General features: G+C 31.3%; 5 protein-coding genes across 6 annotated transcripts; 2 read left to right on the top strand and 3 right to left on the bottom strand.

Annotated features, from left to right (window-relative positions):
* Positions 1-310: 310 nt before the first annotated feature.
* LOC128388046 (uncharacterized protein C1orf131-like) lies at positions 311-1,630 on the bottom strand. The gene is made up of 3 exons (XM_053347395.1): positions 1,259-1,630; positions 1,041-1,165; positions 311-936 (listed from the first exon to the last, which is right to left on the bottom strand). The coding sequence occupies exons 1-3, from the start codon at positions 1,505-1,507 to the stop codon at positions 822-824; spliced, it is 489 nt and encodes a 162-aa protein (XP_053203370.1). The 5' UTR covers positions 1,508-1,630; the 3' UTR covers positions 311-821.
* Positions 1,631-1,734: 104 nt separating this feature from the next.
* On the top strand, positions 1,735-4,601 carry LOC128388031 (ribitol 5-phosphate transferase FKRP-like). The gene is made up of 2 exons (XM_053347376.1): positions 1,735-2,036; positions 2,107-4,601. The coding sequence occupies exon 2, from the start codon at positions 2,133-2,135 to the stop codon at positions 3,657-3,659; it is 1,527 nt and encodes a 508-aa protein (XP_053203351.1). The 5' UTR covers positions 1,735-2,036; positions 2,107-2,132; the 3' UTR covers positions 3,660-4,601.
* Positions 4,602-4,973: 372 nt separating this feature from the next.
* Positions 4,974-7,635, top strand: LOC128388036 (large proline-rich protein bag6-B-like). The gene is made up of 3 exons (XM_053347382.1): positions 4,974-5,157; positions 5,326-5,443; positions 5,799-7,635. Exons 1-3 carry the CDS (start codon positions 5,095-5,097, stop codon positions 6,788-6,790), a joined length of 1,173 nt encoding a protein of 390 aa, XP_053203357.1. The 5' UTR covers positions 4,974-5,094; the 3' UTR covers positions 6,791-7,635.
* Positions 7,636-7,678: 43 nt separating this feature from the next.
* Positions 7,679-10,361, bottom strand: LOC128388041 (mitochondrial glutamate carrier 1-like). The gene is made up of 6 exons (XM_053347386.1): positions 10,189-10,361; positions 9,744-9,993; positions 9,261-9,661; positions 8,903-9,172; positions 8,308-8,543; positions 7,679-8,236 (listed from the first exon to the last, which is right to left on the bottom strand). Exons 2-5 carry the CDS (start codon positions 9,758-9,760, stop codon positions 8,320-8,322), a joined length of 912 nt encoding a protein of 303 aa, XP_053203361.1. The 5' UTR covers positions 9,761-9,993; positions 10,189-10,361; the 3' UTR covers positions 7,679-8,236; positions 8,308-8,319.
* Positions 10,362-10,741: 380 nt separating this feature from the next.
* Positions 10,742-15,578, bottom strand: LOC128388028 (F-box only protein 30-like). 2 transcript variants are annotated; one of them, XM_053347371.1, is made up of 7 exons: positions 15,213-15,568; positions 14,567-15,124; positions 13,648-13,956; positions 12,654-12,831; positions 11,947-12,419; positions 11,678-11,857; positions 10,742-11,566 (listed from the first exon to the last, which is right to left on the bottom strand). In XM_053347371.1, the coding sequence occupies exons 2-7, from the start codon at positions 14,819-14,821 to the stop codon at positions 11,393-11,395; spliced, it is 1,569 nt and encodes a 522-aa protein (XP_053203346.1). In that variant the 5' UTR covers positions 14,822-15,124; positions 15,213-15,568; the 3' UTR covers positions 10,742-11,392. The 2 variants fall into 2 exon arrangements, with proteins under 2 accessions (XP_053203346.1, XP_053203345.1); XM_053347370.1 differs by having other exon boundaries at positions 11,947-12,831; positions 15,213-15,578.
* Between the last annotated feature and the right edge of the window lie 54 nt (positions 15,579-15,632).

Here is a 15,632-nt window from a genome sequence, read left to right as displayed (position 1 = left end):
TTGATTTCTTGTTACGGTTTATATTTAAGTTTAGGTTTGAGTTAATTGTTACAATTGAATTTTATTTGTTCATTTGTTCATTTGTTCATTTTAAAGTCTTTGAAATTGAAATCAAATCCAATTTTAATTGATCCATTTGTGATCTCCTTAATTGCTTATCGGTACTCTGATTGTCCAACTATGTTATTAACAATCAATTCTGATAGTTTACTAAATATCCATCATTTTAATTAACCATTAATTATCACCCAATATTCAACATAAAGGAAACGATATTTAAAATTAATATTATCATGAACTTTTCTCATTAGTATTTGTTTTAATTTTATATTATCATCTGACGACTTTTCGTTAATTGTAGTTAAATTAATTGACATTTAATCACTATTTTCATTATTGGTGTGAGGTGATGGATTTAGAATAGAATCAACAAAAAAGATAATGAAGATTTCATCTTAATGATTGACATTGATGGTGATGATGAGCACACAATTCACAAGGAAAATGATGATAAGTGAGAGGAAGATGAGTGAATCCAAGGATCTTAAACATCGAGTGGAAAAAAGTTCCAAATGAAAGGTACTTAATTAAATCAACGAAAGAAACAATTAGAACATTTTCAAGAAAATTCGCTTTGATTATTTTCAGTTTTCTTTTCCAAAATTTGGGTTACCATGGTAGAAAATAACTCTAAAAGTAAACAGGTACATTGAATCGCCATTTAAACAAGCATGAAATTAGAAGTTGATACGATTAACTGAATAGTTCATCTCTTTAGTGTTATCACAGATTATTCGTAAATGAATATACTCCAATTGGGATTATCGTTTGACAAAATTTTTCTTATTCACATAAAGAACTCCCCCCTTGAATTTTCCGACCTGATAATCGAATCCTTTTACTTCATTAGTATCTCGTTTCTTTTGTTTTTCGTTCCTAGAAAATAGTAAAACGTAAATTAGATTGTAATTGAAGAAAAAAATGTTCTTAATGACATTAAGTTAATGTCTTAAAATTGAAGGAATAAGATATCAACTTACTTGGACTTTATTGGCTTTTTGATTCCAGATTTATCATTACGTTTTCTTTCTTCTTCTTTTTGTTTCTTTTCTTCCTTTTTTTGAGACATCAAATCACGATAATTAATGGCCTTGGGCTTTCGGGGCTAAAATTAGAAGCAAAAAATAAAACCAAATCATTAGAATTGGAAAAAAAGTAAATGACAAACGCTACAAATGATTCAGACAAAGATACTCACTTTAGCACCTAATTTTATGAGAAGAGCTTCTTTAGCTTCGGTCTTTTTAGCTCGATCTAAGCCTGAGATGGCGAATTTGAATACATCATGACGGAACTTTTTCATCTGAGCTTCTTGATCCTTCAATTCCGATTCATGGTTCCGGGTTTTCATCGGTTGACCATTTTTGGATTTCTCTTTTGAAGTCGCCTTTTTGTACCTGGAAAAGTTTACCACTTCCACCGGTCGATTAGATTTTCCTGTAGCCATAAGTGTTAGATGAACGATACAATCATAAAATTAAAAAAAAACAATGACAAAAAATCCAAACTAAATCAATTTAAATTGCGACAAGAAAACCACATGAACCAAAACAAAACAAAACAAAAATTTCACATTTCAAACTGTTTGCGCATGCGCGACACATGTTTGGGTCGATCTGTTTACTTTTTTTAAATCTCCAAATTTTCATCACTTTAATTGATTGCAATTCCAATTAACTTATTAAAACACTAATTTAATTGAAATTATCATCACTTTCTCATGACAATTAACATCCTTTTAAGTATCAGTAACCTTTAAATTGCCTCAATTCTTTTTTAAATTTGGTTATTGGTCATTTATGTTTATTTTTGCTCTTCAATGAGTAACTTAATTTGCTGAATTCAATTTAGTGAATTTAATTTGATTTTTCTTTAATTAGAATTTAAATTGTTGAATTTACTTAAGTCCGTTGATTTGGTTACAAAAAAATAACCAGTTTTAGGCTGAAAAGGTTCCATTAAATAATGATAAGAACGTAAGTTTGATTTATTCAAATTGTTCCAATGTTTATATTTACATTAATATTTTGATTTCTTTTTGTTTAGAGAATTGATATTGGAACAAATCAATCATGTTTTTCGTTTCCTGGAAGAAATTAACTTTCCTTTTCTTCATTGCCAATCTGATTCTAATCTTCCAAATGTATCTGTTCATAAGTAATGAATGTGAACCAGCCTTTCCAATTCATCTAACCACAGCCAATAGACAAAGTATCTCACCTTCAACTTTACATTACCATTTAACTTTGGTAATATTTGAATTTGAAACATTTTCCCATGATTTAAATTCAACCCTATCAACATTTTGTGCTCTTCACTCAATGGTCAAAGTTTTAATTGTCAGTAATGAACGACCTTATCCACCCTTACAATTACCTGCAATTGAAACATGTAACATTCATCTAATTATAACTCGACCTGATGTGATTAGTAAATGGCAAGAAAATGATCCATTAACACATATTAAAACTGATTATGTTTTAATTGTTCCACAATCACTTAAATTTCACAAAGAAATGCCTCTAGATCATCTTAAATTTACTTCGCTCAATGATAATAATTTCATGGTTCTTCCAGTTATCGGTGAGGATTCTTACTATGCATACACTTGCCTTGGATTGGACATTGATTTAAGAAGATGGAATCTGATTTATCGTCATCTAGATGAGAATACATTTAAATGTAATCTATATCAAGGAGAATTTGCCTATTTCATCAAACGGGAAGTTCTAAGTAAACTCAATTTACCCTTTGAAAAGCCATTCCAAGAATCGCTGTCTATCCAGGCCAAAATTCGAGGTTTAAAGATTAAATTTGAAGATGATCTTAAATTATGGAAAAACAGTGATTGGCAACCAAGTGAACGGGATGAGATGAAAATGGAATCATTGAGAAAAGTTCGACTTGCCTCATTGTACAAGAAGTTACAGATTAAAAGAGTGACCACATCAAGCGGAGAAATCGAATGGTATGGATGTAATAAAGGATCTACAAGGTGTTTCCCAAGTATATTCAATAATACACCAAGTTATCTGTTCGATAATAAATGGACTCCACCTTGTTGCCTGGAAAATTTGAGGAAAACTGCTCGTCGAGTTTTCTCCGTTCTGGAAAAATGTGGAACTCGCTATTGGCTAGAAGGTGGATCTTTACTTGGTGCAGTCCGAAACGGCGACATAATCCCGTGGGACTTTGATGTAGATCTAGGAATCTATCAGGAGGATATTAACAATTGCCCGTTGCTACTTTATGCCACCAAACAGCCTGTTAAAGATGATGAAGGTTTCATTTGGGAGAAAGCGATTGAAGGTGAATTCCTCCGGGTTCAGTTCAGTGAAATGAATAGAGTTCATGTTGATCTGTTTCCATTTTATCCTAAAAACGGTATGATGACCAAACGAACTTGGTTTCATGATCATCCTCAGGATAAAGAGTTTCCTGAGGCTTTTTTGAAACCATTGATTAAAATTCCGTTCGTTGGTTGGCAAGCTTATGCTCCAGCAAATGTAACTCAATTCTTGGAATACAAATTTGGATCAAATGTCATTGATAATCCTCAATATCCAAATCCAGGATTACTCACCTTTCCAAGAGATTAAAGGACAAATTCAAATGTGATATTCAAATTTTCAATTGGAAACCATTTAACTATTTAGACCATTTTAATAACAATTTACCCTTTTCGAATCAAATTGGAACCATGGCCATATCGATAATGATAAAATCTAATCAATTTAGTCGTTTACTTAATTCTCTAGCAATTGTTTCAATCATTTAATCAAACAACTTTAATTACTCATTATCGTTCCCCTTCAACTTTAAACACTTAATTGTTTACCACAATTAATTGAATATCAATGTGAGAACATCAAATTGATATATTCATACTTATATCTAACCTTTTAATTGTCACATTACATTCCAAATGACAATTAATCACATTTTTATAACTAGTCAACAATTAACAGAAAACAAATTGTCATAAATCACAAATTGTATTTTCCAAGACAACAGTTAATCAACTCGATCTCTTTAAACTTTCATTGACCCAATTGCAATGATTTTATTTATAAATTAAAGAATAACTAATAAATTAAACTAATACTATTCTTAAATTTTCTAAATTACAATGATTTATTATTGATTGAATTTTAATTTTGTGGAAATTTATTATGTCTCATCCATGTTACAGGAGTTGTAAAACAACTGAGTGCGCTCTTGTCACACCCTCTAAGAGGTTATTCTACTACCTCATTTGTACAATTAATTATGATTTCTTTACAGGCTTCAATTATTTTACATATTCTATCAAATTGGTGACCGTATCAAGGTTTTCGTCTTTCTCTGTTACATTGAAGTTGTTCTGTATCCTTATATCAAGTATTCCATTAATATTCTCAGTCCGATTGCATTCAATCAGGAAGTGATTCCAATCCGGTGTTTTTTTTCAGCATTGTTTTATTTGAGGTCGGTTGGTTACATTTAGATTATCTGAAGCCGATTGGATTCCTGAACCTGTGAGATATAAATTAGCTTTATTAGTAAGTATCATCAGGATGTTCACGATTCAAATTAAGCTTTGAACTTAACATTTCTTGTTCAAAAAAAAAAAAACTACAAGATTATTTTAATTTTTCTTCTTCCGGTTCAGAAGGGAAAAAAGTTTTTCTTAAAATACTCGTTTTTTAGTCTCGTTTTTAAAATCTCGTTTTTAAAATCTCGTTTACACCTCGTAAAAGCACAACACTGATTAAAATTTATAGTGAAAAAGAAACTAATTATCACAGTAAATATAAAAATTTAAACTTCTTATAAAAAGCAGGTATCACCGATCGGAAAAAAATTCTATTCTCCGAGAAAAAGCTCTTCAAATAGACTAAGTTATTTAAACGAATTTTTTGTTTCTTGAGTCAATTTTTCATTCGCATTCAATTAAAATTGATTTACTTTCTTTTAGATCGTTAATTGTTTTCTTTTTTTTTCTTCTGTTCTCTAGAAAACCCTTTATTTCAGATTGTTATTCGATAATTACTAATGATTGAAATAAATGTGAAAACTCTGGATTCCAAGGATCACCATTTCTCTGTAGATGATAATGTAAGCCTTTTATTTTTGCATCTTCATCAACTGTTCAAATCCAATGAGATGAATATTGGTCATCCTTAATGTCATTTAATTGAATTAATTTTCTCCTCTCCTTTCATAAATGTTACACATTGTAATTGTTGTTCCTTGATTGTTCAATTCTTTTCTTCCTATATGTAGATAACCATTAAATCGTTCAAGGAATTGATCGCTTCCGAAGTTGCTATATCTGCTTCAGAGCAGAGATTAATTTACTGTGGTCGGGTTCTTCAAGATGACAAGCCTCTTTCAGAATATGGTTAGTTTGTTATCTCGTTTTCTTTTCTGTTTTTTTTTCTATTCCATTAGAAAGTTAAATATTCTTTTAGTCAGGTGATTTGTGGAATAGAATATCTGTGTAATTATGGGTTTCATGTGATGTTCTCTTCTAACCTGATGATGACTTTGTCTCTTTAAAGAAGAAAATTGTTCTCTTTCTCTTTGTCGACTATCCTGTATCTTGTTGTTTTCTCTTTCTTTTTACATCATCCTCTTTCTCTTTCTATACATTTTTTCTTCTTCTATTACCTTCCATTTGTTTCCATTTGTTTCTATTGGTTCTCTTTCTTTCTCGCTCTCTCTCTCTTTCTCTCTTTTTACTGTTTCTTTTTTAGATGTGAATGGTAAATCAGTCCATTTGGTTCAAAAGCCACCAAGCTTATCCAATTCATCAAGCTATTCAAATTTAGGATCAGATAACGCAACTGGTAGTAGAAATAGCAGCTCATCCATTGGGGTAGGAGGAAACAATCAAACTGAAACAAATCAGCAAACAGGAAATAGAACAGTAAATAATTTACTTCTTGGTACCATTAATATACCACAAGGATTTTTTGACGCCAGCCATTTGGTTCTCAGTGTTTCAACTTTGGGTAACAACTCGGCAAGAGTAGCAGGAAATAATATTAGTAACAATAATAATAATAATAATCAAACTACTCGTAGCCCAGAGGAACCTCGTCCATCAGTTAACGTTCAAATTGATTTGGGTCAAATACCAAATCTTGTTGCTGGTACTGTTGGTGCTACAGTTGCAGGTATAACTTCTGGACCTAACGGTGCACCCATAATTCAAGCTTCTGCTCCAATTCGTGTTGGTGTTGCCACTCCCGGAGGACCTATCACCATAACCCGTAGTCTTAATCCTCTAAATAGATCCAATATTGGACCAAATCAGTCATCAACAACCATGCCAACCGGAGGAATACGTAATGATGGATGGCAAACACATGTTCCCAATGGATGGATACCTATCATTAAAGAAGATATCGATCGTCAAAAGGTGTTGAGTCGACAGCGGCCTTTCAGTGATGCTTATAATGCTGGCAATCCAAAGAAGAAGAGAAAACAAAGTGATAATTCCAGAGATGGACAACTAATAAAACCGTTTTCTAATTCTCTTAGAGAAGCGATTATTGCTACTAAAGGTCCACTTCCCAATGAGAAATGGGAAGAAATTGAAAATAAAGCTTCAACGTCCAATCTCAGTTCCCAATATCATCAGCAAGTTTATCAATCGATCAATGAAAGACTTGCCTCTGATAGTGATTTCGACGGAGAAAAGTTCACCGCATCTCGTCAAGTTTTCCAGTCCAATCATCCATAATTCACCACCACCACCACCAACAATTAAAATGCATTGATTCCAATGTGATAATCTTCAATACTAACACTTCTTAGTGCTCTAACTCACCAAACATTAATCATCTATGGAAAACACGAGAAAAGAAAACAACAAAAGTGGGCTACCGATAGAAATCAATTTTCTTCACGTAGCTGCCATTTTCTCATATTCATCTCGATTCAAAAATTCATTAAACAATCAAGGCAATATTGTCGAAGCGAAATTAATTGATCAGCTCACATTGAAATGTTTTTTTTTCTCATGATAAATGCCCTGTTAACACTGATTATCTCTCTTCATGTTCCTCTTCCCACTTTCTCTCTCACTTTATACCATTGTTATTATCCATTCATTTTCCTCATTTCTTTTTCTTCCTGTTTACCTTTACTTTTTCATATCACTCATTGACTCTTGATGATAATTATTTTAATTTACGTGAAAAACTAATCAACCTGTGAACAGCTAAATATTCAAATCAAAGTGAATCCTCCCCTCGCCCTGGTGAAAGAAAAATGGACAATCTATTTTCCGATCTACTTCACATTATTTGGATTTAAAGCAAAGTTCAACAATTAATGTTTAATATGCTTAAGTGATGTTTAAACAATTAAAGGGAAATCATCTGGACAATGAGTACCCAACATGAAATCTTCCAAAATCATCATTGAAAATTCACATTTATACTCCCGATTTAACAATCTACTAATTTCATTGGTGTTTATCACCAAATTGCTTCATCATTCACATAAATTGCAAAATTAACTCTCTCTCTCTCATTCTCTACTTGAATAACAAAATCATTCAAATAAAATGACTTAATTCTTGAATTTACTCTTTGTTTCCAATTCATTTTATTGCAATTAAAATCTATTTGTTAACATCAACAAAAGTTTAATTTTCTTTCATAGTTTTGGATCACAATTGATTGGCACCAGTTAAGTGTTTTCAAGTGATTTAAAGTGAATACAATTGACAATATTTTGTTTCATACAAATTAAAATTTGGCATTTAACGTGATAATTGTGTTCGAGGGATAACAATGCATGTGATTTAAACATATCAACGAGTAATTTAAAATAATAACTGGGAATCAATTAATTTCCGCTCTTTTTTTTGATTGTGTTTGGCTATTTAGTGGTTAATTGAATAAATATTTGTTTCCCTTGATTTTGATATAAATCAATTTCTTGATGAGTAAATTGATATTGCAGATTAATATGTTGTGTGAGTTTTGGATAATATAGATTGACAATTAAGACGATTGCAATTTGTGATATATTGATTTCAGATTTCATGCGGAATGAGGTTTTGTCTTGTATTGGATTTTTTTCTTGTTGAGATTTGGAACTGGTCATGTCTCAATGAGTGATTATCACATAATAATAAATATTAAGGTGTAAATTAAAGATTGTATTGTAATAATTAAATCTATAAGCAAGGAAAAGAAAATTAAATAATCAATATGGATATTTACATGTGATTTATGTACTTTTACTTACGTAGCATATTAGTTATCTTTTTGTTTCAATTCCAAGAAAATATTCAGCGACACCAAGAAGATAAACTGTTTGCGCTATTCCGAATAACGGAGCTATGACGATCATTCGACAGCCAGCACCTTTGAGAAACGCCGAAGGTCCTTCTTTTTGATAGATTTTAGCGAAAGCGTCGATTACTCCAGAGTATGTGGTCTCTCCTTGAGCTCTTTTTAAAACTTGAAGACGCGTTTTGACAACTAAAGATAAAAAGAGGGAGAGAAAAAAAATTCCATAGATAATCAATAAAATATTATAACCTATTAATTATTAAAGGTAAGGTTTCAATAGGATTCAATAGTTAATCAATAAAATACAAAGTTATTGATTGTAAGGTTGAGTTTTTCTTTGAGTAAGTTTGATTGTTGGAAAGATTGGAAATTGAAAAGTAACAAAATTACAGAATTATAACCTTGAATATAACAAACTTGTCTGCTTATCCAATGTAAGTAATAATAAATAAGATAAAAAAAAATTAAGCATAGAATTAAGATGGCATAGATTAAGAGATTAAGTCTTGGAAGATAATCAAAAGTAATGATAAATTGACAATAAATACCATCAAATGGATTGACAATGGCTGCTGCCGTTGAACCCGCTCCACATCCAGCCAAAAATGAAGTCCAAAAAACAGAGGAACCGTCTGGCCTTTTAGGTCCAAGGGCATTTAAATGGGCGAATAACGGAAAATAAACAATGGAAAAATTAACATCACGTAACATGGTGGCAGTAGCACCTCGATATAGTCCTAAGATTCCTCGTTTCTTAAATAATTCCATGGCAATTTTAGTCGCTGAAATTGGAGCATTTCCTTCACTTCCTTTGGCCGCTAAGAAGTTATGAGGAAAATTAGATGAACATAAGATAAAATAAAATAGAATAATTTTGATGTATAAACTTTTGTTGAAAATACTAACAAATTCTTCCAGCGTCTTGAAGTTGAATTTTAAGTAATTCCATAGGTGTAGTAATGATAATTTGACATAGACCAGCTCCGCCACCAGAGATAACTTCAGCACCAAATGATAGTTTACCTGTTGAACTGCATAACCGGTATCTAAAAAAATCATTCGCAGCCAATTTAATGGCCTTTTCAGGTGTTACTAGGAATATGTTAACAGCTGATCCACGATACATTCCAGTGAAACCTTCCCGGCGATAAGTTTGGCGAAAACAGTCTAATAGACCTTTGTACATTTTACTACCATTAGGTCCAACTTCCTGATTCTGTAGGCGAGTTTTAACCAAATCAATCGGAAAAACACATGTAACACCAATGATTCCCGCGATACCGCCATTGATGATCTTGGGCACTAACCTAAAGAAACAAAGAAAAAATAAGAACGAGAATAAAAAATCAAAGACCAGAAAAGACGACAATTAACATCGAACCAACTTACGGAAATTGTTCCTTCATTGAGTTGGAATTAAGATATGGATTAAATGATAAACACCTAAAACGTAAATCATTCAACAATCAAAAATGACAAAAGAAAAGAAAAACCAACAGTTCCAAATCAAAGGAGAAAAGAAAATTCGGCAAAAAGAACAAGTTGAATTTCCAAGAAAATGACAACGAAGCCGAAGAAAAGAAGATGAGACAACAGCAAATTCTTTTTGTTATAAAAAACAAAATGGAATGGACATCAACTGAAAAGTAGAAAAATGATCATGAAATTAACGAATTAAATAATTAAAACAAATTAAATTGAAAAGAACAAAAAGAAAAACAATCAATCAGAATTAAAGCCAAAAAAGTGATGTTAATGTTAACCACACAGACAGAGAAACATATTAACGTAATGAGAGAAAGAGAAAGAGGAAAAGATAAACTCAACAATTTACCTTTGCAATTGATTCCTTTGATTTTAACATTCCAATAATTATATTACATTGATTAGTTGATTCATTGAACCATAAAAGCTCACAAGTCAAACACTGTGTGAGCTTAAATGTTAATTAAATTGTAACTAATTAAGAGGAAGAAACAAAAATAAGAAAGAAACAAATTGAGTGTGAAAAAGAAGGAGAAGAAGAGAAAGAGGAAAAAAAGAATAAGAAAAAAAATTTTGAGAGGCAAATACAAAAAGAGAAAAGAATCACTGAAATTAAGATAAAATGAGAATTAATTGATTGTTAGATAACCGAATCAGTGATTATCAAAAGGCAGAAAATAGTTAATCTCAATATGATTACTTAACTAATGGCAATTAAAGTAATTCTCAATTGTAACTATAGTTAATTATCTTGTTTGATTATCGCGAGAAACAATCAACTAGAAATTCACCTTTAATTGTATTAGATTAACAATCAATTTCTATCATTGATTAGATTGTGAGATGATTATTATGATTATCGAATCGTCGCTCAATCAATAAATTGATAGAATTACAATTAGTTTTAATTTGAAAGGTCGACGATTTTTTATTTAGATTTGAAACAAAGTCGATAAAACTTTTGTTTCGAGCATTTGATTAATTGAAATAATTAAAATTAGAACTTTTAATTACTTTTGTCTCTTTCTCTCTAATTCGGTTAATTTGAGTAGATTATTATTATTACATTGAGATTAATGTAATTATTCAACAATTAAGATAATATAAGAATCTGATTAGAGATTAGGAGAGAGACTTTGAGTTTCTAAGATTAATTAGTTTCTGTTGATTTGTTTCATTGTCATCAGAAGTTAATTACGATTAGATTTCAATCATCATTATTACATGGAGTCCGTTTGGCAATTAGATACAATTAATTCAATTGATTTCATTGACAACTGGGAAAGATTAATAGCAAATTGATTGAGTTGACTTGTTGATTTGTACCAGGAAACAAAAAACAATAAGTTAATTGTGACTGAGAAGAAAATAAATTGTGTAGTTTATAGTTTTAAATCAGATTGTATGAGAATTAATTTGTATCACCGTTGATTAAAGTTGAGAATCTGAATTAGTTTTATGAGAGAAATTAATAGTTATTAAAATAATCGATTGAATTGGAAGAAAATATTGAGTGAGTAAATTTGTGTCTCCATTAATTTAGTTAAAGACAATTAACTTGATTGTTTCTTTGTGACATCTTCATTTTTCATGGCTGGTAAAGCAATTGGCTCAGTTCGTTTAATTATTTCGTAGTGTGGACAATGTTTTATGTGATTAAGAACATCATGTTTACTATCGAAGTACCAGTTTTTAATTTCGGTAAAATTGGTACTAAAAGCCCATTTCTAAAAGAGATCGATAAGATTGATCGAGAAAAAAAGTAAGAAAGAAATGAAAGAAAAACAATTAGAAGAAATTAAATCAACATGAGAGAAAATGATCAACGATCAACGAACCTTTGAACCAACGACCCAACGAAGAGTTGAATCAGTGGTCGACACTCGTCGTTCCCATTGAAGTATAACGACACCTCGTTTCTCTAAGAGCGTTGAACATATTTCTCGCATTCGACTACAGGTCATCGATAGATTATTAAGACTAAATCCGTCCAAAGAGAAACAAATTTGACGTAGAATCTGATAAAGCAAAAGAATAATATAAATTGCACCCAATTAGTTGCGAAGAAAACAGACAATTAAAGTTAATTGTGATAACGATTTGTTACTTCGTAGGGAAGATTAAGAAGGGAAATATCACTCGATTCATCGATCTTATCACAATTTGGACTCATAACGTGGCCAAAACTTTCGACTATCGGGTTGAAGGTGATTCTGGTTCCTTCGGGAAACGGGTGAATCCGCCTTTGGACAAAATTACAGCCATATTGCCACAAAGGACATCGATGCTCCATCCAACCATTAATCGAACCCAAAATGTCACCATGAAAGTTTTTATAATGAGATCCATACTCGTCACGACGAAACTCTTGGGCACATTTAAAGGTATACATGAGTTTAGGTTTAGCCTGAAATTGTGCAATCGAATTTAGATTTAAATCTAAACTTAGCGATGTATTATTGGGTAGAATTGGTGGTTTAGGTATAAATCCATTGGTTGATAATTTATCTTCAGCTGATGGACGTAATTTCTTATCACAGTCAGTAAGTTTATCCTTTGCCGAAATAAACGCCAATCTATCTGAAAGAGAGTCCACTGGTGAGTTTTCTTGATTGCCGGATAAATTGTGATGATTATGATGATTAGAATTTATAACTGGATTGTTATTAAGGTGATGGTGGGAATTGTGAGTTTGTAATAAATGGTTATCATGATGGTGGTGATTATGGTTAAAGTGATTATGTTGAGAATTATTTTCATGGTGATGATGATGATGATTATTGTTATTGTGATTAAGGTGAGAAAATGATCTACCATTTAGACGGGCACAGACACTACTCTGTAAACCAGGAGGTGATTTGGTCATTTGCCATGGGGATGAATCGCTATCGTCATCGGAAACTGTTTGTGGTGTGATTAAGGATGAGGCGGATGATGAACCGGTCGGAACTCCGTTTTCCTTGGGTTCGTGAATATGAGCACCACAATAAGGCTAAAATTAGAAAGGAAAAGAAATGGTAAACATCAATTGATTAGTTTTCGAATTTACAATTAATAGTCAATGTAATCAAATGTTTCTTTCAATCATAAGAATGATTTAAGAGAATGGATTGACAATCTAATTTATCCAATGATTAACATGATTTTTTATCTGAATTGAGTAAATTACTCTAAATCTAAATTATTTAAAAGACCAAAAAAATAATAGAATTGATTGATCTCAACTTGAGGTGATTTAAATTGTGTAGGTAAACTTTGTTAACAACAAAAGATGAGAGTAATCAATCAACAAGTTAGTAATTAATCTGCAATCAAAAGTGATCATCCAATCAATTTTTTTTCTTTCTGATAATAATTTTCAATTCTATCATTGATTGAATGGTGATTTATTATCAATCACTATTGTTGATTGTTGTTTCTTGGAAAGTTGAAAGTACCAAACAAGCAACAACTAAAAAAACAAATAAAATTGTTGATAGGATAGATTTTCATCTAATTGTTGCAATGGACTAACCAGTTGATTGAAAAAAAAGATATTTTTGTTGAAATGATCAACAAATGATGATGATGAGTTAATTGAACGTGTTCATGGCAATACAACTAATCATATTAAGTGCGTGCAAACTTAAGGTTAACCAACTGTATAGATGAAAATTGTTAATGGAAAAGGTAATCATCATCATCATTATTATTATCCAACAGTCACACATCCTGAAGCAAAATTAACGAGATAAAAATCATTGGTATCCAGTGAACGTAATAACAATTAAAATGAACAAGAAATAACCCAATAGTTAATCAGTATTACCTTTAAAGGAACAGCCGGATATTTACGAGTTAAACTATTTCGAAGTGTACATCGGGTTTTACGTGTCGCTGTCCAAAGTTCTTCGAGCATTCGCTGGTCACGAAGGGTCAACGCTACATCTAAATGTTGATTGCTAAGAGAATAGGTAACTAGAGGTTGAGTTAATTTACGATCTCGAGTATAGATTGGCCATCGATTCCATTCAATATAACAATGAATGACACTCGCTGGACAGCATGATATGTGTTTGGTCAAGTCTTTACGAGGTAGAAAAGTAGGACAACCGAAACTGTGATTAATACAAAGAATCTGTAAGAGAGAAAAGAAAATATCAAATGTAAATAGAATTGAATTAAGTTTATCATTTGGATTGATTAGTGAAAAAAAAAGATCAAAGGAGATTGGGTTATGTTTGTTGTTCTAAATTGTCAACCATTAAATTGTAATGACAATAAGTGTTTTCAGATATTCTCAATTGTTGATTGTCAGAGTGAGGAAGTAATTAGGATGATTTTCAGGATGATATCATTCAAAGGGAGGAGATGAAAGAAAAAGTTTCAATTATATCAAAAGTATAATTGTTAAAGGGCTTGAGGGCAAGTTTGAAGATGAGTTAATAAACAACAGAAATTAGTTAATCGTGCAACAAGATTAACAGTCATACGAAGTGATTTTCCAATTCTTGGTCGATTTACCTTGACCTGGAAAAACTTTCAACCACAAACTGAAAGAAAAGAGGTAAAAAAAAGTTTCCGATTCTCAATTAATCATCACCCTGAATTTTACTCAATGTCAGTTAATAACCTGTCAACAACTGAATCAAGAATTAGCACAAAGATTGAGCTTGATTTCGAGAGATTTTGTCCTTTAGGTAGGATACGAGATATTGAATATAAATCGTAGTTGAATATTTATCTACCTTTTCATTTGCACAAAGGAGTTTATGTTCATCAGATTTACACCGATGAAATTTGAATCCACAACCTTCAATACAATAGACAATTGGACAGGCAGCATCTCGAGTATTTTTATAACGACACTTGGTGATTTTGATACAATTATCACAATGAGAATGATCTTCAAGATCTTGTTTCATTGAAATTTCCGTTTCAAGGCCACACTTGATAGTTTCACAGTCAGTACTTTCCGAGACGATATAAGCGGCCTGGGTCATCGGTACCAAATTACAAGCGATTGTAAATCGAATCAAACAAATTCGAGTTGATGGCGATTACAATAATAATCAATCAAGGTGAGACTGGGAAAGGATTAACAGTCAAATTTTGTTTCCTTCCTTCCTCTTGGAACCAAGTCAATTGGTACATAAAAAAATATTATGTATCCTTTACATCAAGTTGGTAAAACCAAAATCATTGAGAATCACAAGAACCAAGAAAACGTTGAGTAATTGAAAAACTATCACTACATTTAATTGTCAACAGAAATTCAATAATAGCAGCAAATTTACCGAAAAGATCTGAAAAATAAGAGGATACAATTAGAAACAAAAAGAAAATCAAATCAACCTAAAGATGATGAAAAAAAAGCAAAACATAAACACCAACCTGAATATAAAGAAATCAACTGATTAGAAAAGGTCATTAAGAGGATAGATTCAGTTTCAACTTATCGCCACTTATCATGTAATCAACACATTGTAGTTGTACTTATTTGGTCAATTAAATAAACATCATGGTAATTGTATCATTGATCAGAATCAACACAAAGAATGAGTAACAGATGATTAGAGTGAGAGGAGATAGAAAACAAGAGAGAGAAAAGAGAGAAACAACTAAACCAACAGAGAAATAAATTGAGTTGTTAAAAAGAAAATCAAACCAAATTTCGATGAAACATTCAACTGATTAAATTATAATTCACTAATCAAGATAATTAATTAAAAATCGTGTGTTGAATGAGAACAATTAACTAATCAAAACAGTTTGAGTTGTGAATGGAAAATTTTTCCTTCCAATTGATGTTGT

Source organism: Panonychus citri, unplaced genomic scaffold (genome assembly GCF_014898815.1).
Source record: "Panonychus citri isolate SS breed McGregor unplaced genomic scaffold, ASM1489881v1 Contig00095, whole genome shotgun sequence".
Classification (NCBI taxonomy): domain Eukaryota; kingdom Metazoa; phylum Arthropoda; class Arachnida; order Trombidiformes; family Tetranychidae; genus Panonychus; species Panonychus citri.
This window is presented reverse-complemented; position numbering and strand designations above follow the sequence as displayed.